The sequence below is a fragment of the Cordyceps fumosorosea genome (genome assembly GCF_001636725.1).
Source record: "Cordyceps fumosorosea ARSEF 2679 chromosome Unknown scaffold_1, whole genome shotgun sequence".
Classification (NCBI taxonomy): Eukaryota; Fungi; Ascomycota; class Sordariomycetes; order Hypocreales; family Cordycipitaceae; genus Cordyceps; species Cordyceps fumosorosea.
In genome coordinates this window covers 1095668-1118012 of record NW_017387301.1, presented here as the reverse complement: position 1 = coordinate 1118012, position 22345 = coordinate 1095668, and the positions used below count along the sequence as shown (strand labels likewise).

The 22345-nt window shown below is 55.7% G+C and overlaps 8 protein-coding genes across 8 annotated transcripts; 4 read left to right on the top strand and 4 right to left on the bottom strand.

The window, feature by feature from the left end:
* Window positions 1-453: 453 nt before the first annotated feature.
* On the top strand, window positions 454-1775 carry ISF_00372 (LysM domain protein; the record flags this gene model as incomplete). The annotated part of the gene is made up of 4 exons (XM_018843979.1): window positions 454-651; window positions 705-986; window positions 1058-1164; window positions 1214-1775. 4 exons carry the CDS (start codon window positions 454-456, stop codon window positions 1773-1775), a joined length of 1149 nt encoding a protein of 382 aa, XP_018708429.1.
* Window positions 1776-1933: 158 nt separating this feature from the next.
* On the bottom strand, window positions 1934-6782 carry ISF_00371 (Ankyrin repeat-containing domain protein; the record flags this gene model as incomplete). Its single annotated transcript, XM_018843978.1, has 6 exons — window positions 1934-2826; window positions 5098-5782; window positions 5847-5908; window positions 6038-6457; window positions 6522-6626; window positions 6776-6782. The coding sequence occupies 6 exons, from the start codon at window positions 6780-6782 to the stop codon at window positions 1934-1936; spliced, it is 2172 nt and encodes a 723-aa protein (XP_018708428.1).
* A 1218-nt stretch (window positions 6783-8000) lies between these two features.
* Window positions 8001-10002, top strand: ISF_00370 (hypothetical protein; the record flags this gene model as incomplete). Its single annotated transcript, XM_018843977.1, has 3 exons — window positions 8001-8247; window positions 8916-9254; window positions 9341-10002. 3 exons carry the CDS (start codon window positions 8001-8003, stop codon window positions 10000-10002), a joined length of 1248 nt encoding a protein of 415 aa, XP_018708427.1.
* A 373-nt stretch (window positions 10003-10375) lies between these two features.
* On the bottom strand, window positions 10376-11839 carry ISF_00369 (Carbohydrate-binding domain family 9-like protein; the record flags this gene model as incomplete). Its single annotated transcript, XM_018843976.1, has 1 exon — window positions 10376-11839. One exon carries the CDS (start codon window positions 11837-11839, stop codon window positions 10376-10378), a length of 1464 nt encoding a protein of 487 aa, XP_018708426.1.
* Window positions 11840-12564: 725 nt separating this feature from the next.
* On the bottom strand, window positions 12565-13602 carry ISF_00368 (Centromere protein Cenp-K; the record flags this gene model as incomplete). The annotated part of the gene is made up of 2 exons (XM_018843975.1): window positions 12565-13455; window positions 13504-13602. 2 exons carry the CDS (start codon window positions 13600-13602, stop codon window positions 12565-12567), a joined length of 990 nt encoding a protein of 329 aa, XP_018708425.1.
* A 1163-nt stretch (window positions 13603-14765) lies between these two features.
* Window positions 14766-16263, top strand: ISF_00367 (KH domain RNA binding protein; the record flags this gene model as incomplete). Its single annotated transcript, XM_018843974.1, has 3 exons — window positions 14766-15260; window positions 15313-16189; window positions 16241-16263. 3 exons carry the CDS (start codon window positions 14766-14768, stop codon window positions 16261-16263), a joined length of 1395 nt encoding a protein of 464 aa, XP_018708424.1.
* A 769-nt stretch (window positions 16264-17032) lies between these two features.
* Window positions 17033-17860, bottom strand: ISF_00366 (FAD dependent oxidoreductase; the record flags this gene model as incomplete). The annotated part of the gene is made up of 1 exon (XM_018843973.1): window positions 17033-17860. One exon carries the CDS (start codon window positions 17858-17860, stop codon window positions 17033-17035), a length of 828 nt encoding a protein of 275 aa, XP_018708423.1.
* Window positions 17861-19148: 1288 nt separating this feature from the next.
* Window positions 19149-22262, top strand: ISF_00365 (iron-sulfur cluster-binding protein, rieske family domain protein; the record flags this gene model as incomplete). Its single annotated transcript, XM_018843972.1, has 6 exons — window positions 19149-19359; window positions 19510-19946; window positions 20704-21100; window positions 21169-21443; window positions 21527-21705; window positions 21776-22262. The coding sequence occupies 6 exons, from the start codon at window positions 19149-19151 to the stop codon at window positions 22260-22262; spliced, it is 1986 nt and encodes a 661-aa protein (XP_018708422.1).
* Window positions 22263-22345: the final 83 nt, after the last annotated feature.

Genomic DNA, 22345 nt, shown 5'->3' with positions numbered 1-22345 from the left:
TATGCGCGGAGATGCAAGCCCCGGATACACGCAGATGAATCCGCAGTATTGATTATCCATGGAGCCATGCAAGCTGAATGGAGCCAATGGCTTGAAAAGGCATATATTATATGGACGACATATTATTAGGCAGCCAGTACTGATTACTGCTTCGGACAGTGCTGTTTTGGTCGATCTTCGCATTCGGAAGCCGACAACTCCAAGCCTTGTCGGTTAAGAGGCAAAGAGTGAAGGAGGATGCCCACAGTAGTGGACTGTTGTGGCCCTCTGCGCTCTTTTCCTTTCCGTCTGGATTCTTTTACAATTAGTTAGGCGAGTCATACCATTGAACACTGGAGTTGGAAGATATGTAGATAGACTGGCTGCAACACTCCTTCTTTAGCTGTTCCGTCTTCTCCTTGCTCCAACGAACTCTTCTAGTCTCCCACATACGATCGCAAAGACATGCTCAAAATGGTCCGCTTACAACAATCGCTCTACTGGGCGTCAGCCCTTATCAGCCTGACCAGCGCATACCTGGTCGCCCCCCCGGGGGCGACCGCGCCCGGGGCGACCTCTCGCTGCAGCAAATGGGTTCAAGACTCGTACCTGCTGTCCTGCGGCAAGATCACCAACGCCTTTGGCATGACCAAGGACCAATTCAAGGAATGGGTGCGTCTCCGTACCATCTAAGACTTTTGAAAGCATGCTCACTTTGAACGCAGAACCCGAGCGTCGGCGAGACCGGCGCGGATTGCCAGATGATCCAGGGCCTCTACTACTGCGTCGAGGTCGACTTTCACCCACTTACACAGACCTCGACCTCGACAACGACGACGACCACCAGTGCCAGTGCCACGGAAAAACCTCCTCAGCATTCGCCGACTCAAGCGGGCATGGCCTCCGATTGCGACGACTTCTACCTCGTCAGTCATGGTGACACCTGCGCGGTTGTCGAGTCCAAGTACCACATCAGCGCCGCCGATTTCCTGCGCTGGAATCCCGCCGTCGGAGCAGGCTAGTTCCCATGCTCCTGCACATCGACTTACTCTCATCTAACCTCTCTCCATTTCAATAGACTGCACCGGCCTTTGGCTGGGCTATTATGTCTGCGTACACGTTCCCGGAGCCACCACCACTACGCAGTCGCCAGCCACCACCACCACCACCCCCTCCAACGGGTATGTGACCTGCCCTCTGCCATGCACGGAACACTTCCTAATTCCTGTACTAGTATCACCACTCCGCAGCCGACGCAGCCGGGTATGGTGGACAACTGCGACCGCTTCGTCTTCGTCAAGCCCGGCGACAACTGCGGCGCCGTCGCCTCCGCCGCCGGCATCTCCCTCGCCGACTTCACCCTCTGGAACCCCAACGCCGGCAGCACCTGTTCCGGGCTCTGGGCCAACAGCTACGCGTGCGTGCACCTGATCCCCTCCGTCGCCCTCACCGCGCGCTACGGCGCCGGCTGCGAGGGGGACATCCACAGCACCGAGGAGTTCCCGCCGAGCGGCGCCGGCCACTGCGTCAACACCGACTGCAAGGTGGCGTCGCTCGACATCTCCGCCAAAGGAACCTGCCCGGACGGCGAGGTCCGCATCAGCTACTGGGAGCAGGCCAACTGCCAGGGCAAGTGGTTTGGCTACGGCTACGCGAGCCGCGGACAGTGCCGGACGCTGTGGTCGGGAGGCTGGGACTTCAAGTCGTTGTACATCTCCTGCGCCACCAAGGAGAGCGACTGTGTTAGCCAAGGCACCTGCACTATTGACACCCTGCCCAACTCCAGTGTCTGCTAGCTGCCCATGCATCTCCCCTTTCCTTCTAATTTCTTTTCTAGAGCTGTACTGAAACTACTACCAAGAGCCTACTGGTCTCTAGCCGCCAGATGTCGACTTACATGTATCCTTGGTAAACCCTAATTTCTGAAAACGCATTCTCGTTTGGACAATAAAAGTTACCTTTCCAATTTATTCTTTGTGACTCTGTAAAGCTCGACCTCCAGGCGTGAGACGACATCCAGATGTACGCTTCTCGCAGCGACTGAACACTTGTGAGGCATATAATACTCAAAAGGACCCTGCACTTCCACAGCTCTGGGATGCTGGAGATGAACGTCCGCGCCGCCTCTGATCAATACCTCGACGATCGCGTCAAACTTGAGCTCCGCAGCGAGATACACAGGGCGGCCGCAAGCGTACTGCGGCCGCGGCAGATGCAATTCGGGGTCGGCCTGTCGCGGGTGCCCGCGGCATATGTTGTGGTACGCCACGTTGGGATCTGCACCGTGGGCGAGCAGCAGGCGCACGAGCTCCAGGTTCCCAAGACGCACGGCGCGTGCGAGAGGTGGTGTAAAGTGAGAGTCTTTATTCAGCCGAGCATCGGGGCCGAAGATGCCGCCATAGTACTCCCGTCGCTGCGGCCACTTGGGGTCCTCATACTCACACCTTACAGAGCTGGCGAGGAGGGCGTCGACCATCAGACGATCCTCCTGCTCCACGGCGAGACACAAGGCCCTGGTAGCTGCACATCTTTCCGTCTTACCGGCCAGCCGGCGCACGAGAGCGAGGTTCCGACGCAACACGGCCGTGACCAGAGGAGGGCCGTGCTGGGGATAGCCGGCGAAGTTGATATCAGCGCCTCGTTCGAGAAACAGGTCCACAAGATCCATTCTTTGGTGTTCAATTGCCCACTCTAGCGGTGTGAGCGGAATCTCCGTTTCGGGGTGTGGCTCTGGCATGAGATAAACATCATATGTCTCCTGCCACATAAGAACAATCGTGTCGAGGTCTGCTCCGCGGTCGAGAATCTGGCAGATCATCTCTGCACTGCACTGCAGTTTGAGGGCAACTGCAAGCGCTCTCGTTAGTTGAAAAGACGCGAAAGACTTGGCCAGTGGCGAGTTGGGTGGCGAGTATATATAGCCAGGTAAAAAGTAAGGCGCGCTAGGTGCTCCCAATTCCGACAGTCGCAGGTTCCACCACGACAATATCGACTCCAGCTGTTCAAGACCGCAGAGCTTAGCTTGTTCGCTTGAAAGAAGGGATTCTCTGGTTACTGAGTTTGAAAAACGAAAGTCTGCGACCATGTCATCCCAGACAACGTGCCATGTTGTGTCTGGAGGCGTTGGGCTGGAATAAATTTCTCGCGCTTCCTCGCTCATCATCACGCCCAAAGCTCTCCAAAAGAATACCGGGCCCATGTCTACTTTCTCGTAGACCACACCCTGAGAAGTCCTGCGTCCCGGAAACCTCAAAGGCCTATCTTCATCTCGAGGCTCAAGGGTGAGCACGTCGTAGTGGCTGCTGGATCGAAACACATCGGTGCCTCCATTGGCACACTCTTGCCACGCTATGCTCTGGAAAAAAGGGCAGTTCTGAATCTCTCGAACACCATTTACACCTAAACGCTTTTCCGGGTCGGGCTGCAGAAGCATACTCAATAGCTCTTTGGCGGAAGCGGAAAGATAGCTCGGGAATGGCAGGTCGTCCCAGCCCTTCTTCCTCCAGCCATCCTGCCCGGCACAAGGAAGCAAAGGGGGAAGGCCTGTAAGCATTTCATATAAAAGTATGCCAAGATCCCACCAGTCCGCCGTTTCCGTTCGCGGGAGGCCCTCACTGAGCTCAGGCGCTAGACACTCGACTGGCATCGCGTCGGTCCCGAGAATGAATGCCGTGGGCGCACATAGGCAAATATGGTCAAAACAGTCCAGCATAACATTTTCTGGGCGCAACCATGCGATGGCGTTGTTTTTATGTAGCCATTCCAGTGCGCAGACGAGTTGTGCTGCGTATTTCCTCACTCGTGCCTCGGCGAAGCGTCGCTCTCGTTGAAGATGAACAAAGAGGTTTCCGCCGCCCGGGATGACCGTGACCAAGTAAAATAGCGTCGTTTCTGCTTGGTAGACAGTATTGACCGGGCAGATAAAAGGCGCCGCTCCGTGTGTCGCATCGAGCAAGTCGGTCCGAAGCGGCGATTCAGCAGTAGAACGAACGGCAACCAGAGCATACCTCAGGCGCTGTAGATCCCAGGCGTAGACGACTTTTCCTGGACTGTGTTTTCTAGAAATCAAGGTGGATGGGAGCTTCGACAGGGGTGGGAACTCTTGAGGGGAAAAGAAGAGTGTCAGAGAGAGCGAGCCTTGGCCATGATAGCTGTCGACTTGCAGCGATTCATGCGTCTCCAGCTGCTTTGGCTCGATGCGGAAAGAGCAAAGAAGAACGGTCATTTCAGTCCCCTGGTTTTGCGCCAGTACATGCACGGTAATCTTCAGAGGGTCCTCACACACCCAATAATGGAGGAAGGCCTCCGGAGACGTCCAATAAACGAGAGTGTCTTCGGCAGCTCTTTCAGGCTTCTGAAGCCGCCCCCGCCACTTCGGAGGCTGCTGCCGCCAATAGGAAGCCGCTGAAGATCTTTGGTGCATGCCACAGTCTACTGCAGCGTATATTTTCCATTCACTGTCTTCCTGCAAGATGCCCAAGGAATCCAAGGTGTTTTCGTTAGATGGCAGAGACACGTGTGCGCAAGACGGAGTAACCCTTAGAATGCCGCAATATTGTTTGGTCGTTGATGGCCACAATGGGCGAGGGTCTGAGGCAGCTGCAAAGTTAGTCAGTGTTGCATTCGGATAGTTATGACACCTAAAACATACCATGATTGTCCGATGAGGGATCTGCGGACGTTTGGCTTGCCATGATTGCCAGAATTGCGTAGTTGTTGGTGATGATGTTGGGGGGGAAACGCTCCCCGCTCGCAGCTCCTGTTTGTAGGGGCACTCGTGATTATTACCTCTACAAACATACCTCCTTCACACGTGGCCAACCTCGCTGCTTGACCGTCTATATTACATTTCATATATAGCATGACAAAAAAGGGCGCGTGTGAAATTTTCCTTCTACTAAATCACGAAATTGTAGCCGTCCTCTCAGCGACTTCGTTCCTCCCAAGCCGGTCAAGCATAACAAATAACTAACTTCTATATGTTGGGGCCCCAATGACGAACATCAGAGAGCGGTGTCAGCTGTCCAGTGAATGTCTCGGCATGTGAATCTATACCAAGGTTGAGAGAATGGTGTGCGTCTCGGCCCTGATTGCCAGCACCACATGCAATACACAGACCGAAGTCCCGAAACCCTCGAGGACTCTGCTCCATTACTGCGTTGGCTCGAAGCTGCAGAATCCGTTTCTTCAGCGTCTTTGCTAGCTCCATGTAGGTCGGCTCGGCCCAGTACTGATTACACTCCTTGATGATGGAGAAGAAGCTACACGTAATGTCCGGGTCGTCCGTTGCTATCCACGACGCGAAAAGGCCGACGGGGGCGAACCACACGCCCTTGGGGAGACCCTGCAGCAGCTTCTGCGACGTCTCTACAGCTTCGTGCCCGACTTCCAGCGCTTCTCGTTCAAGACCGACATTGCCAGGGTCCATGGCTAGCAGGCAGGCGTTGAGGACCAGGGCGGCGGCCAGTACCACGGTGTGGGCGATCCCGAGCTGCGCTTCTGGCTGGACGAGGCACGACCTGTCTATGCCTGTAATTTTCCCAATACCGGCGATATATCGATAGCGTCTGCTCGTGAACGGCCACTCCACCTTGAGCCGAGCATAGCTATTCCGGATCTCCTCTCGGTGCTCGTCGGGCGCGCGGAGAAGATGCGACAACCGTAGGAGAAACGGTATATCGAGACTCTCTATAGCCTGTCCGTCTTCGTCGTCGAGTGGTGGGTACGGCGCAGCTTCGTACCTGATACTTTGAAGGCAGCGGCTGTCGAGGGCGAGCGAGGGGTTGATGATGGACTCGACGCACTGCCGAATCTTGACTTTAGTAACGGGAACCCCTAGACGTGAAATAATATTCGGGGTCACATACGACAATTCGGATTGCGTTCAGGCGCACTGACTGTGCAAACGTGTCGCCCCAATATTCTTCCACTGTATCATTCAAGAGCTGGCAGGTGCAAGCTATATGGTTCAAGTACTGACTAGCTGAGTTCACAGTCCATTTCTAATTATCCATGTTAAAAAAATTAGCATATTGTCTCTCCTGGAAGGTGTTTTCACTTGCCTGGGTCATGCTGAGCATAAAGATGGCAGCCAGTGGATTAGGAGACTTGATCTGGTTCTGGTCCTTCAGCGCCGGTTCCAAGCATTCCATAGCAACCGTGTACGCCGGCGATGCCGCTCTAAACTGTGTGTCGCTCTGCAGACAGTCAAATGCATCTAGGAACGCCGATGCTGCCTTGTCAAGCAACTCATTGGCGCCGAGGCGCTCTGGTATGTGCGTCATCCAGCCAGCCAGGCGTGAGATGTCTAGCATCGGGTCGTCGACCTCGAGAGCGGCAAGAAAGCGCTTCGTCAACTCTTCCGTGCATTCCCCTAGTGACGCTTGTTGGCCATTGACGAGATTTTCCGACGAACGCCTGGAGTGTGGCGGCGACAACACGGCGGGCGCAACGATTTCGAGGTCGTGGAATGAAGTCTCTGCCGGCTGTCGGCGCGGTACAGCGCTGCTGGGCTTCCTTTTCTGTGGTTCTCGGAGTATCACGTTTGAGGCAAAGTGTTCTTTGAATCTGTAGCGAGTCTGCCATCTGCCAGTGCACGGGATGTTGAGACGAGTACACCGCGTACAAGTCGGCGAGCCTGCGTCGCACTATTGATGGGGTGTTAGATGCGACTGGTTTTTCTAGTGGACGATGAGAGATATGCTGGGCAATACAAGAAGCAGAGGAGCTTGATGATGCCACTAGGCCAACGATACCTTCTTCTTTGCGCCCTGACAGGCATCGCAATTGCTATGACTTTTCATCTCGGAATGCGTGGACGAGTGCATGCATGCCAGCACCTTTCCGCGACCAGTTTGGTCATACATACAACTCGGCCTATATAGAAGGGCATTATGTAGGCTTCCCTCGAATCGCGGGATTTGCCGCGAGCTGGAAACAGTCAGGCTACCACGGGGCAATTGCCGCAGGATGTTCTGCAACCTTGGATTGCACCGCGCGGATGTTGGATTGTGTCGCGTGCTTTCGCGGGGTTTCCGACCAAGTTGGACCTAACGAAAGCCGCCGCGCTTGTGTGTGTGGGAATATGATGAGTCCTTAATTATGACCCGGTCATATAACATTCTACGGGAAATCTGGGAACCGGACCCCCTTTGCTGGCCGGAGGCCCAATCCTTCGTAGTCAGGATATCAATAATCTCCAGTACCTCCACCAGGACACAGGGCACTGTCCGTCTCATTCCCGCGCCCCGTAGCCGCCCCCCGAGTTCCGGCGTTAGATTACTTGGAAGAAATAACGCAGCGAAGGCCGGGCTATTGTTCATCAGGCAGCAACAACAATCAGCTCGCATTGGCCGGTCTTCCGCGGAGATCGGTCTTGAATGCAGCGCGCTCCAGTTGTCAGTAAATGCAGAGAGCTGCATGCCTTTATTGCCGTTTCTACCTGCTCCACCTTTGCCCGGAACAATATATTACGTGAATGTGTGGGAAGTGGCATGGTAAAGAAGTAGGCTGAGAATGTTTGGAATCGGCATGTTCCGTCGAGAGCTTGTGTTCGCCTTTTGTTCCGCGAGACAATTTGCCAAACGAGGCTGACGCGGAGTGGTCCCCGTGTGAACCCCCTCTCCAGCATACATTTATACCCATCTCGAGGGCGGGAGCCTCAATGTGGCTCTACTGAGAATTCTGTGTGAGTGGGAGTATCCCCGCACACAATGATGCGTGGGTGGCGACGCTGCAGTCGGAAGGTACATCGTTGTCGTCATCCATTACTTCGCGGGTATCGTTTTGCAGGCTCTGCAGGTTGCTATGCGAGCGGCATGTATTAACCTTTTAGGAAATCTGTACTCTCGCAAGTTACTGCGAGCGACTGAGCATTACTGCCCAGCTCGAGTCGCCATCTAGTAGCAGCGCAGCTGTACTCACTTCGACCGTCCCTTTGCTCAAGTAGAAAAGAGAGACGTGCTGCACCTGAATTGTGAGCCATCCAAGAACATACAAGTTCCCTCGTTATCAAATTCAAAATGCAAGTCATCAAGTCGCTCCTCGCCATCCAGGCTCTTCTCTTGGCTCCTGCCGCCCTCGCTGAGAATATCGGCGAATGGTGCGACCACAACGTCGCCAAGGAGTACACCACCTGCGACAACGCAAAGACCAACATCATTTACTGCGACGGACGTAATTCGCAGTGGACTTTGGCCTACACTTGCGGTGGCGGATGCTGCTTCAACGCCCCTCCATCCTGGGGCGGCGACTCCATGGCCAATTGCCGTTGCTGAGATTCATAATCTGACCAGTGAGTGATTTACAGTCAAAAGTACAGACATTCGCTAATTCTTCAAGTATAGCGGCATACAAGAAAGGAGGTGTTACAAATGGTCTAGCTTAGATACTCTGAAGCTGTGAGGGATATGAAAGGCAAGGTCTACATGTAGTTAGTTAGTGAAAGTAGCATTTGCCTAATTCAGCAAACTACCTACCAGGGCTGTCATTTCTTTCCCAAATTCTAATCAATTGTTTGTTTTGAGCCGTTCCCGTCTTTAACAACTTGAATTAATTTTACCCGATTCGGGGGTATATTTTCGCTATATTTTGGTTACGCTACCCTGGAAGCTTTTTCGTCATAAAATTGCCTATTCGAGCATCCCGCTTCTCGAGGTCTTAGTGCTTGGTGAAACCCCCCCTCTCCTCCTGCCCCAAGAAGCTGAGCCTTTGCAGGCACTATCGAGTTAAAAAAAAAAAAAAAAAAAGGGAAAATTCAATTGAAACTCAGCTAATTCTTTGTTCACTTTTTGAACAGCATCTAGGGAGAGAGACATCCGCAAAACCTCAATACCCTACACCTTCCCTCCCTGGCTGTTAACCACATTCTCTGGCTCTTTGTTTATTTTTCGTCTGCTCAAGAGCAGCTATCAATTTTAAAATGTGGTGGTCACAAGTGTCTTTGATCTCATCCGTCCTCGTGTCGATCGCCTCTGCCAGCGTCCTCACTACGAATGGCTCAGTTAACGCATCTGAGGCGTTCGAGTCGTTGTATCCGAGAAACAACCCCAGCAGCAAGATTGACGATCTCTTCGAGTTGGGTAACAGCTGCAAGGACAAGGTTCAGGTCCTTCAAGGTTGGCTTGACGAGATTAAAAAGATGCATTCTCAATTCGAAGCTGCGGCCCGCGAAGCATCAGGGATACCACCCTACGCGGTGACCTTCAGTACATTTTTCGGTACAATGCCGCTGAGAGGTATGGAGAAGGACCTCGACACCATGAATCTGGTGAAACGTGAGTTTTCAAAGCCCGTCGTTGAAGATGAGGAGGATGGAAGGGCATTTCCTCGTGTTCCCTTGTCGGTTTCTTACATGACATAGAACGAATCGCGGGCGTTACGCAGTTTCTGAACGGCGGAGGTCTCAGGAAGGCGAGCCGGCCGGGTAAGCCGCTGCTGCTTTGCTCAGACAGCGAGCTTGAGCTTCAGGATCCAGACGGCGCCGTACGAGACGACAAGGGCGAGTACATCGTCGCCGAGAGAGACCCAAACACCAACGAGCCTACTGCCCACTTGGGCTTTTACACCGTATTTCCAAACATGAATTGGGACCATCAGCATGTCTTTTGGTGCGATGTCTTCAAAGGTTACGTCTTTGCGGGCCGCGACAAGCTCTGCTCCGGCTCGCTCCATGGCTGCGTGGCACCAAAGACTCCAGATGCCCCGCAAGGGCTACACGGTGTCGATCCCTTCACCCTCGGTACGGCTAGTAGGCTTCTTTTACTTTGTCCCTTGGCATTTGATGAAGCTCGGCCGATTTCTGAAGACGGAAAGAGTGTCAGGCCTCATTCGTTTCCCTCCCTGGCGGACGCCGTGGACCCGGACAACTACCCCGAAGGAGACCTGTCCCAGCAAAAATACCAGCTCGACTGGATGCTGCCCAGATCGGCAACACTTTATCATGAGATCTACCATCTGACAGACGAAGACGACACGGTCGATGCTAGCTGTAAGTGTGAAGTCGAAGAAAACCCCCCTGTTTGAGGGCTGTGATGGACGCATCCTAGGAGCCATCATGTCCATATCCTGCTCAGAAGATGCTGACGAACGATGCAGATTCCTTAAATGACATTCTTCGAGCTGCAAGGCGAGACGGCCCGCTCAGAACGCTTTATACGAAGAACCCGGAGAGCTACGTTTATGCTGCAGTGGCCAATTATCTATATCTGAATGGGCCGTTCATAGCCAAACGTGTCGTCTATCTTAGAGGGTACTTTCCCAATCTAGAGTCGGATATATTTCCACATGTCAACTAGTATGGCAGGGGAATGGGAGGGCGCATGACAACATTTATCCTTGAACAAACATTCTCTTTATTACAGTACTGCATTAACAGCTTTTCCGCCCTATGCAATGCTTATTTGTGATACTTTGCGGGCCGTAGCTTTTCGTCCGACTTCCTACTGGACGTATCCTCCTCATCGTCATCTTCGCTGTCCGCGTCATCCAGCGCAAAGTACTCCTCGTTCTCCCCGTCTCTCCAGTCCGTGGCCTTGGCCGTGGCCTTGGCCCTGTCCTGCCGCGACTTCCTCCTGGCCACGTACACGACGGCCACGAGCGCCATAAGCTCGGTCGCGACCAGCCCCACGAGCACCAGCAGGCCCGGCCGCCCGAGGCCGAACAGCATCGCGCCGGTGACCGCGTTCGCCCAGCCGCCGAGCAGGATGCCCCAACCGAGCCCCATGTGCGCGTACGACACCCACGTGCGACGGCGGATCCGCACGAACCGGACGTGGTGCCACCAGCCCGACGCCGCCTGCGCGAACAGCAGAGCGAACACGGCCAGGCCGACCTTTTGGTGCGCGGAGCCGAGCAGGTTCCCGCGGCTCATGTAGATGCCGAGCGCGGCGCCGACGGTGGCAAAACACATGGCGCCGGCCTGGATGGTCCAGTGGTACTTGAAGGCACGGTCGAGGCCGGAGCGGATGCCGACGACGCCGAGCGGGAAGAGCGCGAGGAAGGCGAGGAGCATGACGAAGCCGTGGGCGTGGGCAGCGGGGCGCGCGCGCAGCCGCTGGAAGAAGGAGGGCGGCTTGACGGTGATGTGCGTGGCGGCGGCGTTGATGCGGTCGTGGCCGGGGACGACGGCGGGCGGGCCGGCGGCGTGGTGCGTCGAGGCCGCCTGCAGGTTGGCGTAGAAGTTGCCCCAGCCGCTGACACCGACGTGCTTGTGCAGCGGCTGGTCCCAGGCGTACGGCGCCATGTCCTCGAGCCCGTTGAAGGCCCAGATCAGCGGCTGCGACGTCGCCTCGGCGTCGACGGCGTGACCGGACCACGCGGTGCACGCGTAGCACGCGAAGCGCACCACGCCGACGTGCGTCCCGTTCGCGCCGGCGCGCCACTCGCCGGCGCCGAGCTGCTGCACGAGCACGCCGTGGTTGAGGCTGGGGTCGTCGCGCGAGAGCACGTCAGGCGGCGTGTGGCCATTGCCAATCTCGACCCCGCGGGCGCTCACAAAGGGGCCCTGGCCGGTGAGGGGGTCGCCGTAGACGACGAACATGAGGGACCCGGACATGACGGCGCCGGAGCCGATGGCGAGCCAGCCGGCGCTGGCGAGGGCCGCGTCGGCGGGCCGGGTCACCTCGACGGAGACGAGCATGTCGTGGGCTGACGTGGAGTGGTTGTGGTACATGCTGGCGGCCATGCAGAACCGCGGCCCTTGCCGGTCCCAGCCGTCGAGGCAGAACTGCGCGATGGCGGGGAGGGCGGCATCGTCGGCGTCATCGTGATGCTCCTCGCCGCCGTGGGCAGCGACGGAGGAGAAGAGGCCCAGGGACGCGGCGGCGACGGCGACGTGCCAAAGTCGCTTCATCCACGCCATTTCATTCGGCGTTTGTCGTCGTGTACCTAGGCTGCTATTGGATCAGGGAAGAGGGAGAGACGAGGCGATGGATGCAGCGAGCAAGCAGATGACGATGCCAGAGAGGAGGATGAAGAAGAATGCAGCAAAGCACTCAAGTTGCAGAAAGGTGGCCAGGACGACAACTGCGTCGCCCGCAGCAGCGCCCGCGGAATCCTCGGGCCTTGTCCAAAGCAATCAAAGGTGCCTTGATTGCGCAGGTTTTTGACAGGCCGCGCGCACAGTGCAGACTGAGTTCAGTGGCTTGAGGCTTGCTGACAGTGCGGGTTATAAGCAAATATTAGTGGCTGCAGCGCCCACCACCCAACATGCACTGTCACCTATTGACAATGCACTGTCACCGGCTGGAAGCGATATTCAATAAATACCCCCCTCATGTCATCAATTTGCTCTTGAGTTGAGTAACCATAAATTGCCCCAGGTGATCCCTATATACCTAGTAACCATGTAGGGACCCCCTTTTCACATAATCAGCGCAATCAAGCTCAGCCTAGTATCCCGACAAAAGAAAGGCTATGCTTGCCGCCAAGCTGGTAACTAACAAGTCAAATCTCAGGCTTCGTAATCCAAGGCATTAATTAGTACCATTTGAACTCATCAATATCGCTACCATAATGTCATTATATCACAGCACTCGCTGTCACCACTACCACCCACACCATTTACAGTTTGCCCTCCACCCATCCTCATTCTTCCAATTCTCGTCCAAAATCAATCAGTTTGATCCGTGAAATATCTCTTGGGTGGTACTGCGCCACTTTGGATCGTATTAGGAATCGAACGGCAGCGGACTCGCGCCCGATATTCACGTACGAGTCCTCCGTGTTACCCGCCGCGTCAGTCATCTTGTTGAGCAGCTGCTCAGTGAGCCATCGCATCTCCTCCGCAGCAGCTTCCACGTCGTTTAGCGGACGCCTCCGCTGATTATCAGCTGCCGGACGTCGGCCACCACCCTCCCCATCCCTGCCCCAGATCTCGTCGATGCGCCGCTGCCCCTTCTCCCGGCCAGCGTCGCCCTTGCCCGTCTTTCTGAGCCTGCCCTGTGCGGTGAATCCGGCGGCTAGGTCGTTGGCGTCAACGTCCATCAAGTCTCCCACCACCGGCCCCCCCATCTCTTCGGCTACGAGGAGCGGCGCGAGTTCGCGCTCCATAAATGCTAGGAGCTCAATCATGAGCTGCCGCTTCCTCCTGCTGTAGTCCTTGGCTTTCTGCCTCAGCTCCTCCCTCTTTGCGCTCACGGCATCGCCAAGTGTGACATCTGCGTTTGAGCTTAGCTCCTCTTGCAGCGACGCTATTCGCGCTGTAAGAGCCTCGTGTATGAGTTTTTGGTCTTTGAGCGCCGCACGGTCGGCTTCTAGCCGCTTGTCCTGCGCTTCCTGTGATTTGGCTTGCTCCTCCACAAGAGCATTTGACTCTGTAATAGTCGCGTGCGTCTTGCGCAGGGCTATTAATGAGGGTAGTAGAGAACCGGGGATGGGCACAAATGGCTCTGCATCAGTGACTTTGTCCAAGGCGGCAGTAATGACCTGGACTTGGGCTATGGGTGAGAGAATAACGTCTTCCTGAGAGGCGCGTAACTGTACTGTGTTAGACTTTGTCTGGTCTGTGACCCATGGACAACGTACTCTACTCAATTGCTGTTCGCGTTCTCGTACTTCACGCCGTAGTTCTTTGAGCGTATACTCGAGATTGTTGGCATGAGTGGTGTCTTCGGGGGACGCCATAATGCTGCTGTGATGATGAAACGTCAAATGGGGGATTTTCAGCGGAAGACCATCCTTGTTTCGTCAAAGCTGTTTATTTCTTCACTGGTATCCGTAGATCATCCCTGCATCCAACACAGAGCGTCCAGTGAGACCCATGAGCGCGTATCGCGTTGACCCGAGCATTCTACGGGTGCGTAGTCGAGCTCGCACTGTATTTTGTAGCCTGGCTGGCCTCGCACAGTTGAATCGCGCTCGTTGTATCTCTTCACTAAGCGCTGCCTTTCGAATTACGTTCGCACTGTCCCCACCAGACAAACGTGTTCCGCTTGCAATATCGGGAGAGCACGTGACTCATCGAAACGGGGCAAGGCATCAACTCTCTGGGGGCAAGTCCAAGGAGGCCCCGTCCTTCCCTTTGCGCCGCGCGAGCTACTTGCTTTACCCTAATCATCGCCATCCCTCACCTCGTTTTTCCTGAGGATTGGGTTTTCAGCATCCTGGCACTAGTGTCGCCGAGTTGTAACCCGTTCGCGACTGATTTTTTTCCGATCCGCGACGATCCCCACAGACGACGGTTGACGGTCCTTGGCACGAGTCCTTTGCGCTTTTCAGCAGCGACATCGAGCTACCTACCAACCACCTAGGTAGCCCCGACGCGCATCCTGCGACAGGACGTACTGAGGCTATACTTGACGTGACACCAAGTCAAGCGATACCACGAGAGCGTAGCGACGAAAGAAAGAAAGATAAAGATAGGTTTGAGCTGGTTGCCTGCCTCTTCCATTCCCAAGAGAACTCTTCCATCCTCGATTTCGCTACACCATCCTCTCTTCCATCTCAAGTCATCCAACTCCTCATCTCGCCTCTTCGTCCTTCCTTTCCTCTGCATCAGAGTCATTTCCGGCACTGTTTCTCGATCACGAAATCGCACATTCTTCCTGCCTCGGCTTCTTGAAGCTTTCCTCTGCCACCTCTCTCCAGCCCGCCCTGCCCAAAGGCTGCTCGACGCCACTTCACGAAGACTTCACACGACTCGAGCTCCTCGACCCCGCCCGTCACTGCACCAGCACGTTTTCCTCCTGAAAACCCCCTGAGTGTAGATAAGACGATATCAATAAATATTCTATCAGAACGACTCTTGTTAAGCACGTTCAAGAAACAAACGCGTGAAATTCTGAGCCATGTCTTCCTCACCGCCACAGCCGACCCAGTCGACGAAGCGACCCCTGGAGGAGGCTTCCTCTCCTTCTCGCGCTACAGACCAACCAGATGCAAAGCGTCCCGCTCTCGACAAAGTTCTCAAGAATGACGCCGACGCCAAGCACACAAAATCGTCCGAGGACGCGACCGACAGCATCGACAAGAACGGTGAGGACGCTTCTAATGGTTCAAAGACCGAAACAGAGGCTGGCACTGGCGAGGCCACTGCCGACGACAAGGTGGCTGCCACAGCCGGTGCAGCCTCGTCTTCTGCCGCCGCGCATGATGAGACGTCCTGGATTCACATTCGCGCCGTCATCTCCAGCCCAGAAGCCGCCACCATCATTGGCAAGGGTGGCGAGAATGTCTCCAACATTCGCAAGATGTCAAATGCCAAATGCACCGTCAGCGACTACCAAAAGGGGGCCGTCGAGCGCATCCTCACAGTCAGCGGCATTGTAGATGCGGTGGCCAAGGTAGGTAGTCGGCCTTGGCAATGCATGTCACCATTCACTAACCTGACCCTAGGCTTTCGGCCTGATCATCCGTACACTCAACAATGAGCCGTTAACAGAGACCTCCACTGCGTCGTCAAAGACGTACCCACTGCGTCTCCTTATTCCTCATATCCTCATTGGCTCTATCATTGGAAAAGGCGGTGCTCGCATCCGCGAAATCCAGGAAGCGTCAGGGGCTCGGCTTAATGCTTCGGATTCCTGCCTTCCTATGTCCAGTGAGCGTTCGCTGGTAGTGATGGGCGTTGCTGATGCTGTCCACATTGCAACGTACTATGTTGGCTCGACCCTTCTTGAGCAACTGAACGAACGCTTTGGCGGACCTGCTTCCTCCGCCTATGCTACCAGGAGCGGTGCACCCGCTGGCTCTATTCCCGGTGGCATGCAAGTGGTTCCTTACAGCCCGCAGCCTGCCTCTGGCCAATACGGCCGCAGCGAGAACTATGGACGCCACTCCGAGCGTCGCCCACCGATGCCAGCGCCTGCTCCCTACCCGGCGCAGTATCCTCCTCACGCTGGTGCCCAAGCAGCAGTCCCCAGCCTGCCGATGCACTATGGCGGCCAAGGTGGTGCCTATGGGGCAGCTGCTCCTCATGTTCAGCAACACATGCCACCGCACACTGGCGCGCAGCCTCACGGTGGCCCTCAGGCGCAAAACATGCATGCTGGCATGCCTGGCGGACCAATGACTCAGCAGATTTACATTCCTAACGACATGGTCGGCGCAATCATTGGCAAAGGTGGATCGAAGATTAATGAGATACGCCAGTTGAGTGGCAGTGTCATCAAAATCAACGAGCCCCAGGATAACAGCAACGAGAGGCTGGTTACAGTCACGGGTACCGAGGAATGTAACCGCATGGCTCTGTACCTGCTTTACTCTCGACTTGGTACGTCTGAAGCAGCGGCACAGGTTGGATCGAAAACTAACAACATTATAGACTCGGAGAAACACAGGATGTAGAGTGCACAGGGCGATTTTGCCGCAGTTGCGCTGGAGGACGGTGACAGGGAATGTTGGAGGGTGCTATGTATTAACCGCTTTACATCCTGCTTTGGAACTTGTTTCTTTCTACGTATCAATTTGTAGTCGTTTGGGTCGAATTCAAGGATAATCACGAGAGGTCTGTATTGATTAGTCTGGGGTTGTTGTTATGGCAGTATTTGGTTCTGGGAGTTTCTATTGCAATTTGCGATTTCATTAGGGAACTGAAGCTGATGTTGGCGAAGAGTGTACGTAAAATTGGGTGTTTAGAAACAGTCTTTTCTACACGATGTTTCCGTTCTATGAATAGGTGCGTCTACATTTCGAGTCCAGTCATGAACTTCAACTTCGCCCGCCCTCATAATTTGGACTGCTCCAGGGGGGTCAAGGTTCTCAGCGACGGTCCGCCACGACTTCCGTCCCCGATCTTGACCTCACTGGCGCCCGATTCTGGACGCATGCGCCACTTGTATCTCAGACTCTCCGGGGCCTTGTTCTCCAGGCAATCGACCACATACTTGCCTAGTACCGGGAGGAACTTGAACGCACTGCCGGTTTTGTCAAGTCAGCTTCTACACCTAAAGAGGTCCTCTTGATAAGCCAGATAGATGGCGAAACTTACTGTCCTGAGCCACCAGTGGCCAGAAAGACTCCGGGGACCTGTGGATGGTGGTCAACGATGAAGTCGCCCTCGGGCGTGTCCGAGTACCAGCACAGCCGCAGCCGTGACCACGGACGCTCCGCAAACTCAGGCACCAAGTCTCGCAGGCCCTGTCGCAGCCCCTCCTGCGCGTCCTCGGGCGCGAACGAGTTGCGCGCGTTGTCCGCGTCCCTGCGCGGGCACGACATCACGCGCACCGGCCCGCGGCCGTCGTCCACCGTCTCGGCCGTCGCGTAGCCGTAGCCGTGGCGCGCCACCTTGAGCACGTCGGTCCCCGGCGTGGGCGGGAACACGAAGACGCCCGTGTTGGCGTTGATCATGACCGGCATGCCGCGCAGCGCCGCGGCCTCCTCGGCGGTCAGCTGCACGAAGCCGACCGGCTGCGCGGACGCGGAGCTGGCGTGCGCGACGCGCCTGGGCGATGCTGGCGGCGGCGTCGGCCCAGCCGCCCCGGGGGTTGTAGAAGGCGCGGAAGCCGTCGAGGCGCGCGGGCACGCAGGGCAGGCGGGCGCACAGCGAGGCGGCGTCGTCGTAGAGCTCGATGGTGCGACCGAGCTCCTCGTCCACGGCGACGCACTGCTTCGTGTACGCAAAGTACTCGTCCCCAGCGGCCCCCGGGCGGGCCTCGTTGAGCATGAGGAAGCCGCACTGGTGGTAGTGCGCCGGGTACTCGGCGGCCCAGCCGGCGACGGCCTCGCGCGCCATGGCGCCGTACAGCCGGTCGCCGTAGTCGAAGCGCACGATGCGCGAGAGGTCGACGCTGCTGCCGTCGGGGGCGGGCGGGGCGAAGCGGTCGAAGACGGTGAGGTCAGTGTAGCCGCGCGTGGCGAGCTCGAGCGCGGTGGAGAGGCCGAAGACGCCACCGCCGACGATGAGGATGGCCTCGTCCTTGCCGGGCGGTGGTCGGGAGGTCATGGTTCTGGTTTGTTGCAGATGTGTTCTGCCAACGTGCTACTGGTCGCGAATTCAGTACGATGTTAAACAAATATATTATAAAACGGAAGCTGCGTGGTATCAGATTATATACAAAGCTGGTATGGGGTTCGTGCCGGTAGTAGCCAGACCATCCCCGGCGCCGTTGATCGGAGGGCGCGGGCCGTGCCCACCTCCCCTACCGCCGGACTGTTGCCGTCCCGCAATTGATCATGTTGGACTGCGCCGATCATGTCGAGCTGTTCTGCTTTCTTTTTCTTTCGTTTTCCTTTATTTTCCAAGTCTAGTTCGAGGTTTTTCTTGCAAGTATTGTGAAGGTTCGGGGTGGCGCCGGAAAGCCCATTTGCTTAAAGTGCCCAGCCTGTCGAACGTCGATGCCTCGTTGGGCGCCACTCCGGCCCGACTTCTGGACGCTCCAGGATACAAGACTCGGCCACTTGTTTGCTCTTGGCGGCTCTCAGAGTTTATGGCATGCTAGGGTTTAAAATTATTTTCGTTTTTTCTATTGAGAATCTCGCCAATTAGAGAATAGAATGAAGTTTTAGCTAACTTAAAGGGTAGGCAGTAGCCAGCCAGAGGGTCAAGTCAGGCAGGCAGCACTTAACTAATTACTCACCTAAAAATCTCGATAGAGATTTTATACAGCTAAAATGTAATACATCACTTCGCGCGCGCGTGGACGATTTCATTCCTCTTTGTTATGACTCTACTTCCCTGCGATCGTCGGATGAACCATTGAGCTCTTGAGAGCGCCAGGCGATGTTCCTTTCGCCGGTGTCTTTCAGCCAGCAAAGAGTGTCTCTATGACGTTTCGCGATATCGTTGAGGAGATGCGTCTATGTTTTGAGTTCCCGCGCGAGAGCTCGGATGTGTGGAATCAAGTTGCCTTTGGCCTTTTGGACATGGTGAATATCGCTGAGGAGAAATGTCTTGCTCCCAAATTCGTGCCTAGCAGTGGGCTGGATCAACCAGTTCCGGCCCTTCCTGAGCTAAGAGCCAATGCCCCTGAAGACCGTGCGATCCTCCAGTACCGACTTTTGAAACACCGGGCTTGCAACTTGGCAGCTGATAAGTCGTTGAAGCATCATTTCGACGGTATCTGCAGTTACTACTAGGTATCGTTCCCGTAGTGAACGTTACTAGCTGATCCTTTGTAGCTGGATGCGCGCAACATATCTCCCAACCTGTCCGGCGAGTAGAGCCACGCTACTTGCCTCCTAAGACGGCCTCAACCGACCCTCACCATACGACCTATCCGCTCCGCAAAACAATGCGCGGAAGGAAGTCTGCTTCCCCCTCGAAGCGATCAGCATCTGGTTCCATGTCACAACGTAACGATGTGGATCTGAACCAGGCTGATGACGACTTCGCCAGCATAGGTGCACCACCAGAATGCAACATCTCCGACGAAAGAGCCAGAACGACCATGGCCAACTTTCGCAGCTCTTGCCTTGCGTCAGCCAAGCATTGCGCCGTCACTGGTATGGGATGCTCTTGGATTGGCAGCCCGACCATTGGTCCTGCGCTACATGCCTGCCACATTGTACCCCAGCTGCATTATCATACATACCCTTCCCCGCCAGACGATAGCTAGGATATAGGCAGCATAGCAGCAGACCCGCACCTGTTAGAGCAAGCCTGGGAGCGCACTTGGGCACCAGAGAATGGCATCCTTCTTTTTAGCCCTCTCTACGACATGTTCGACCAGCGGCTCTTCTCGATCGACCCGGAAACTCTCCAGATCCGCGTTTTCATGCCATACGACATACTCCTTGCCTACCATGGCCGCAAAGGGCAAATGCAGCGTCTGGTGTCCAGGATTGCACTGCGCCATCACTATGACATGTGCTGTATTGAGAATATGGCCGCCCGGAAACCCTTCGTGGAGCCCTGGACGGGAAGTATTGCGTCTACATCGGGCATCGGTACTCCGCTGCAACTTCGAGCAGCGCGTAGCGGGATCGCAAGCCTGGAGATACTAGAGTCGCCCTCTAATCAGCAGGGTCAAGAGTCCGGCGGTGACCCCTCTAAGCGATCGCGACAGTCTGAAAGACAAGAGGGCCAGCAAGTCAAGCATAGTAGTTTTATCACACCAAGCAACAGTGAACAGTTTTTAGCGAATGTCAACTGGGGGCTGAGAAACTTAGCAAGAGAGCCTTATGTCTAGCGGTGGGCCAGCAGATAGCAACATCTCGGATTCTATTTTTGGAAATGGTATCGCACCGCACAGGTTTAGCTTAAAAAAGGCAGTTTTTGCCATATCAATAACAATATCTTCTGTCGAAGTGCGGCACGCAGGTTTCCCTCCGGTCGTGGTGAAGCTCCAAGAATACCCTTACTTTCGTCACCATACCTGGCCCTGGGCATCTACGCCAACCTCAGTCCTGCCCCCGCTGGGCATGCTACATCTAGACCGCAGGCTAAGATCACTCACGAAAGGAACAATAAAGCAGTAAATTGCATCATAGTAATAATGCAGCAAATTTCATTTAATTTATTCCACGCTGCTTTTTGCCCGTGAAATCCCAACCGCTACAGCGCATGACTGCCACTTGTCGGAGATCATGTGGGTACGGATACGGTCCGGGTTCTCCGTCCCCACCCGGCCCGTTGACGCCGATGGACACGGGGTCCCACTAGTCCGGGGTCTCGGCCAGGGTCCTATTGCAGCCCGGGCGCGCCACGAGGGCAACTGATTTGGGGTAATGGGGGGGAGAAGGCTGTCGGATCGTCTGCTATAATAAGGGAAGAAAGGTTCGCTGGGAAACGGAGGATGGTCAGGCGAGCTTTGTTGCCATCAGATTGCTAACTGACCCACCAACAAGACTTGGAACCAATACAGTCTTGCATACACAAGCACGCACACATACACGTACACCACTATGAGTTGGTTCGGGTTTGGCAAGGGCCAGAGCACGCAGGCCGAGAGCGGCGAGCCCAAGGCCACCCCGGCGCTGCCCGCGGCGTGGTACAGGTCGCCCGCCATGTACGAGCTCGAGCGGCGCGCCATCTTCTCCAAGAAGTGGCTGCTCGTCACGCACAGGCTGCGCTTCCCCGAGACCGGCAGCTACGTCAAGATCACCGAGGCCGGGTACACCTTCTTCCTCATCCGCGACCGCCAGGGCGAGATCCGGGCGCATCACAACATCTGCAGGCACCGCGCGTACCCGATGGTGGAGAAGGAGTCGGGCAAGGTGTCGATTTTGGCCTGCAAGTATCACGGTGAGTTTTCTTTCTGGGGTAATCAAGTCGTCCGGACACACTCTGATCGTCTGACGTGGTGGCGGCAGGTTGGTCGTATGGCTTCGATGGGCATCTTGCCAAGGCGCCCAAGTACCAGGAGATTCCCGCCTTCAAGAAGGAGGACAATGGGCTCTATCGGATCCACGTGCACGTCGACTCGCTCGGCTTCGTGTACGTCAACCTGGACGCTGAGGAGAGCCCCGCCGTGTCCTGGGAGCAGGACTTTGCCACAGTGGACGAGCAGCCGCGGCTTCTCAAGTTCGACATGACAAAGTACGCCTACGACCACAGTTGGGAGATGATCGGCGACTACAACTGGAAGGTGCTGGCCGACAACTACAACGAGGCAAGTTCGTCCCATTGCGGGAAGCGAGAGAGGGAACTAACAGGGGTCTTGCATTACAGTGCTATCATTGCCCGACCGGACACCCGGCGCTGCCCGCCGTGACGGACCTCTCCAAGTACTGGGTCGAGACGGCCGGCACGCACATCCAGCACTACGCCGTCGACAAGGCCGACCCCGAAGCAAAGAGCCTCGGCAACGTCAGCACCTACTACTACCCAAATGCGTCTTCCACAGTCACGTACGCCTGTCCCAGACAGATCCAGACCGAACGTGTTCTCCCTACGATCTCATACTGACATTCAGAAAAGCCCCCATTTCTTCTTCATCCAGCGCTGCGTGCCTCTCTCCGCCACGCAGACGCACATGGAGTACGAGGTGTACCGCCAGCTCGAGGCGACCGACGCCGAGTTCACCGAGATTGCCGACTTCTTCAAGAACATCATGATGGAGGACAAGGAGCTCTGCAACGGCGCGCAGCAGAACCTGAATGGCGGCATCTTCCTCAACCCCCCCCCCCTCCCCCCACGATTGGTTTCCAGATTTCTGTTCCAGATTCTGAGTAGTGCGACGGCTGACGGCGGGGTCGAAACGACAGGGACCTCTGTTCTTCCAGATGCTAACGAGGAACCTCGTCACGGACCATTACGAGGACGAGCAGGCGGTGGGAGAGGAGATTTGGCCGGCGGTGCCGAAGCATCGCGTGTCAGAGACGATGCAGAAGGATGTAGACCTGTGCAACAAGCTGGACTGCGCCGCGAATGGGCTCGCCAGCGCCGAGCTGGCATGGTAAATTGAGCAACGACTTTCCTCCCAATTTTATGAAATCACGATTCACGCTTAACGTTTCCTGTATACCCTTGCTTTCATTAGTTAGTTCA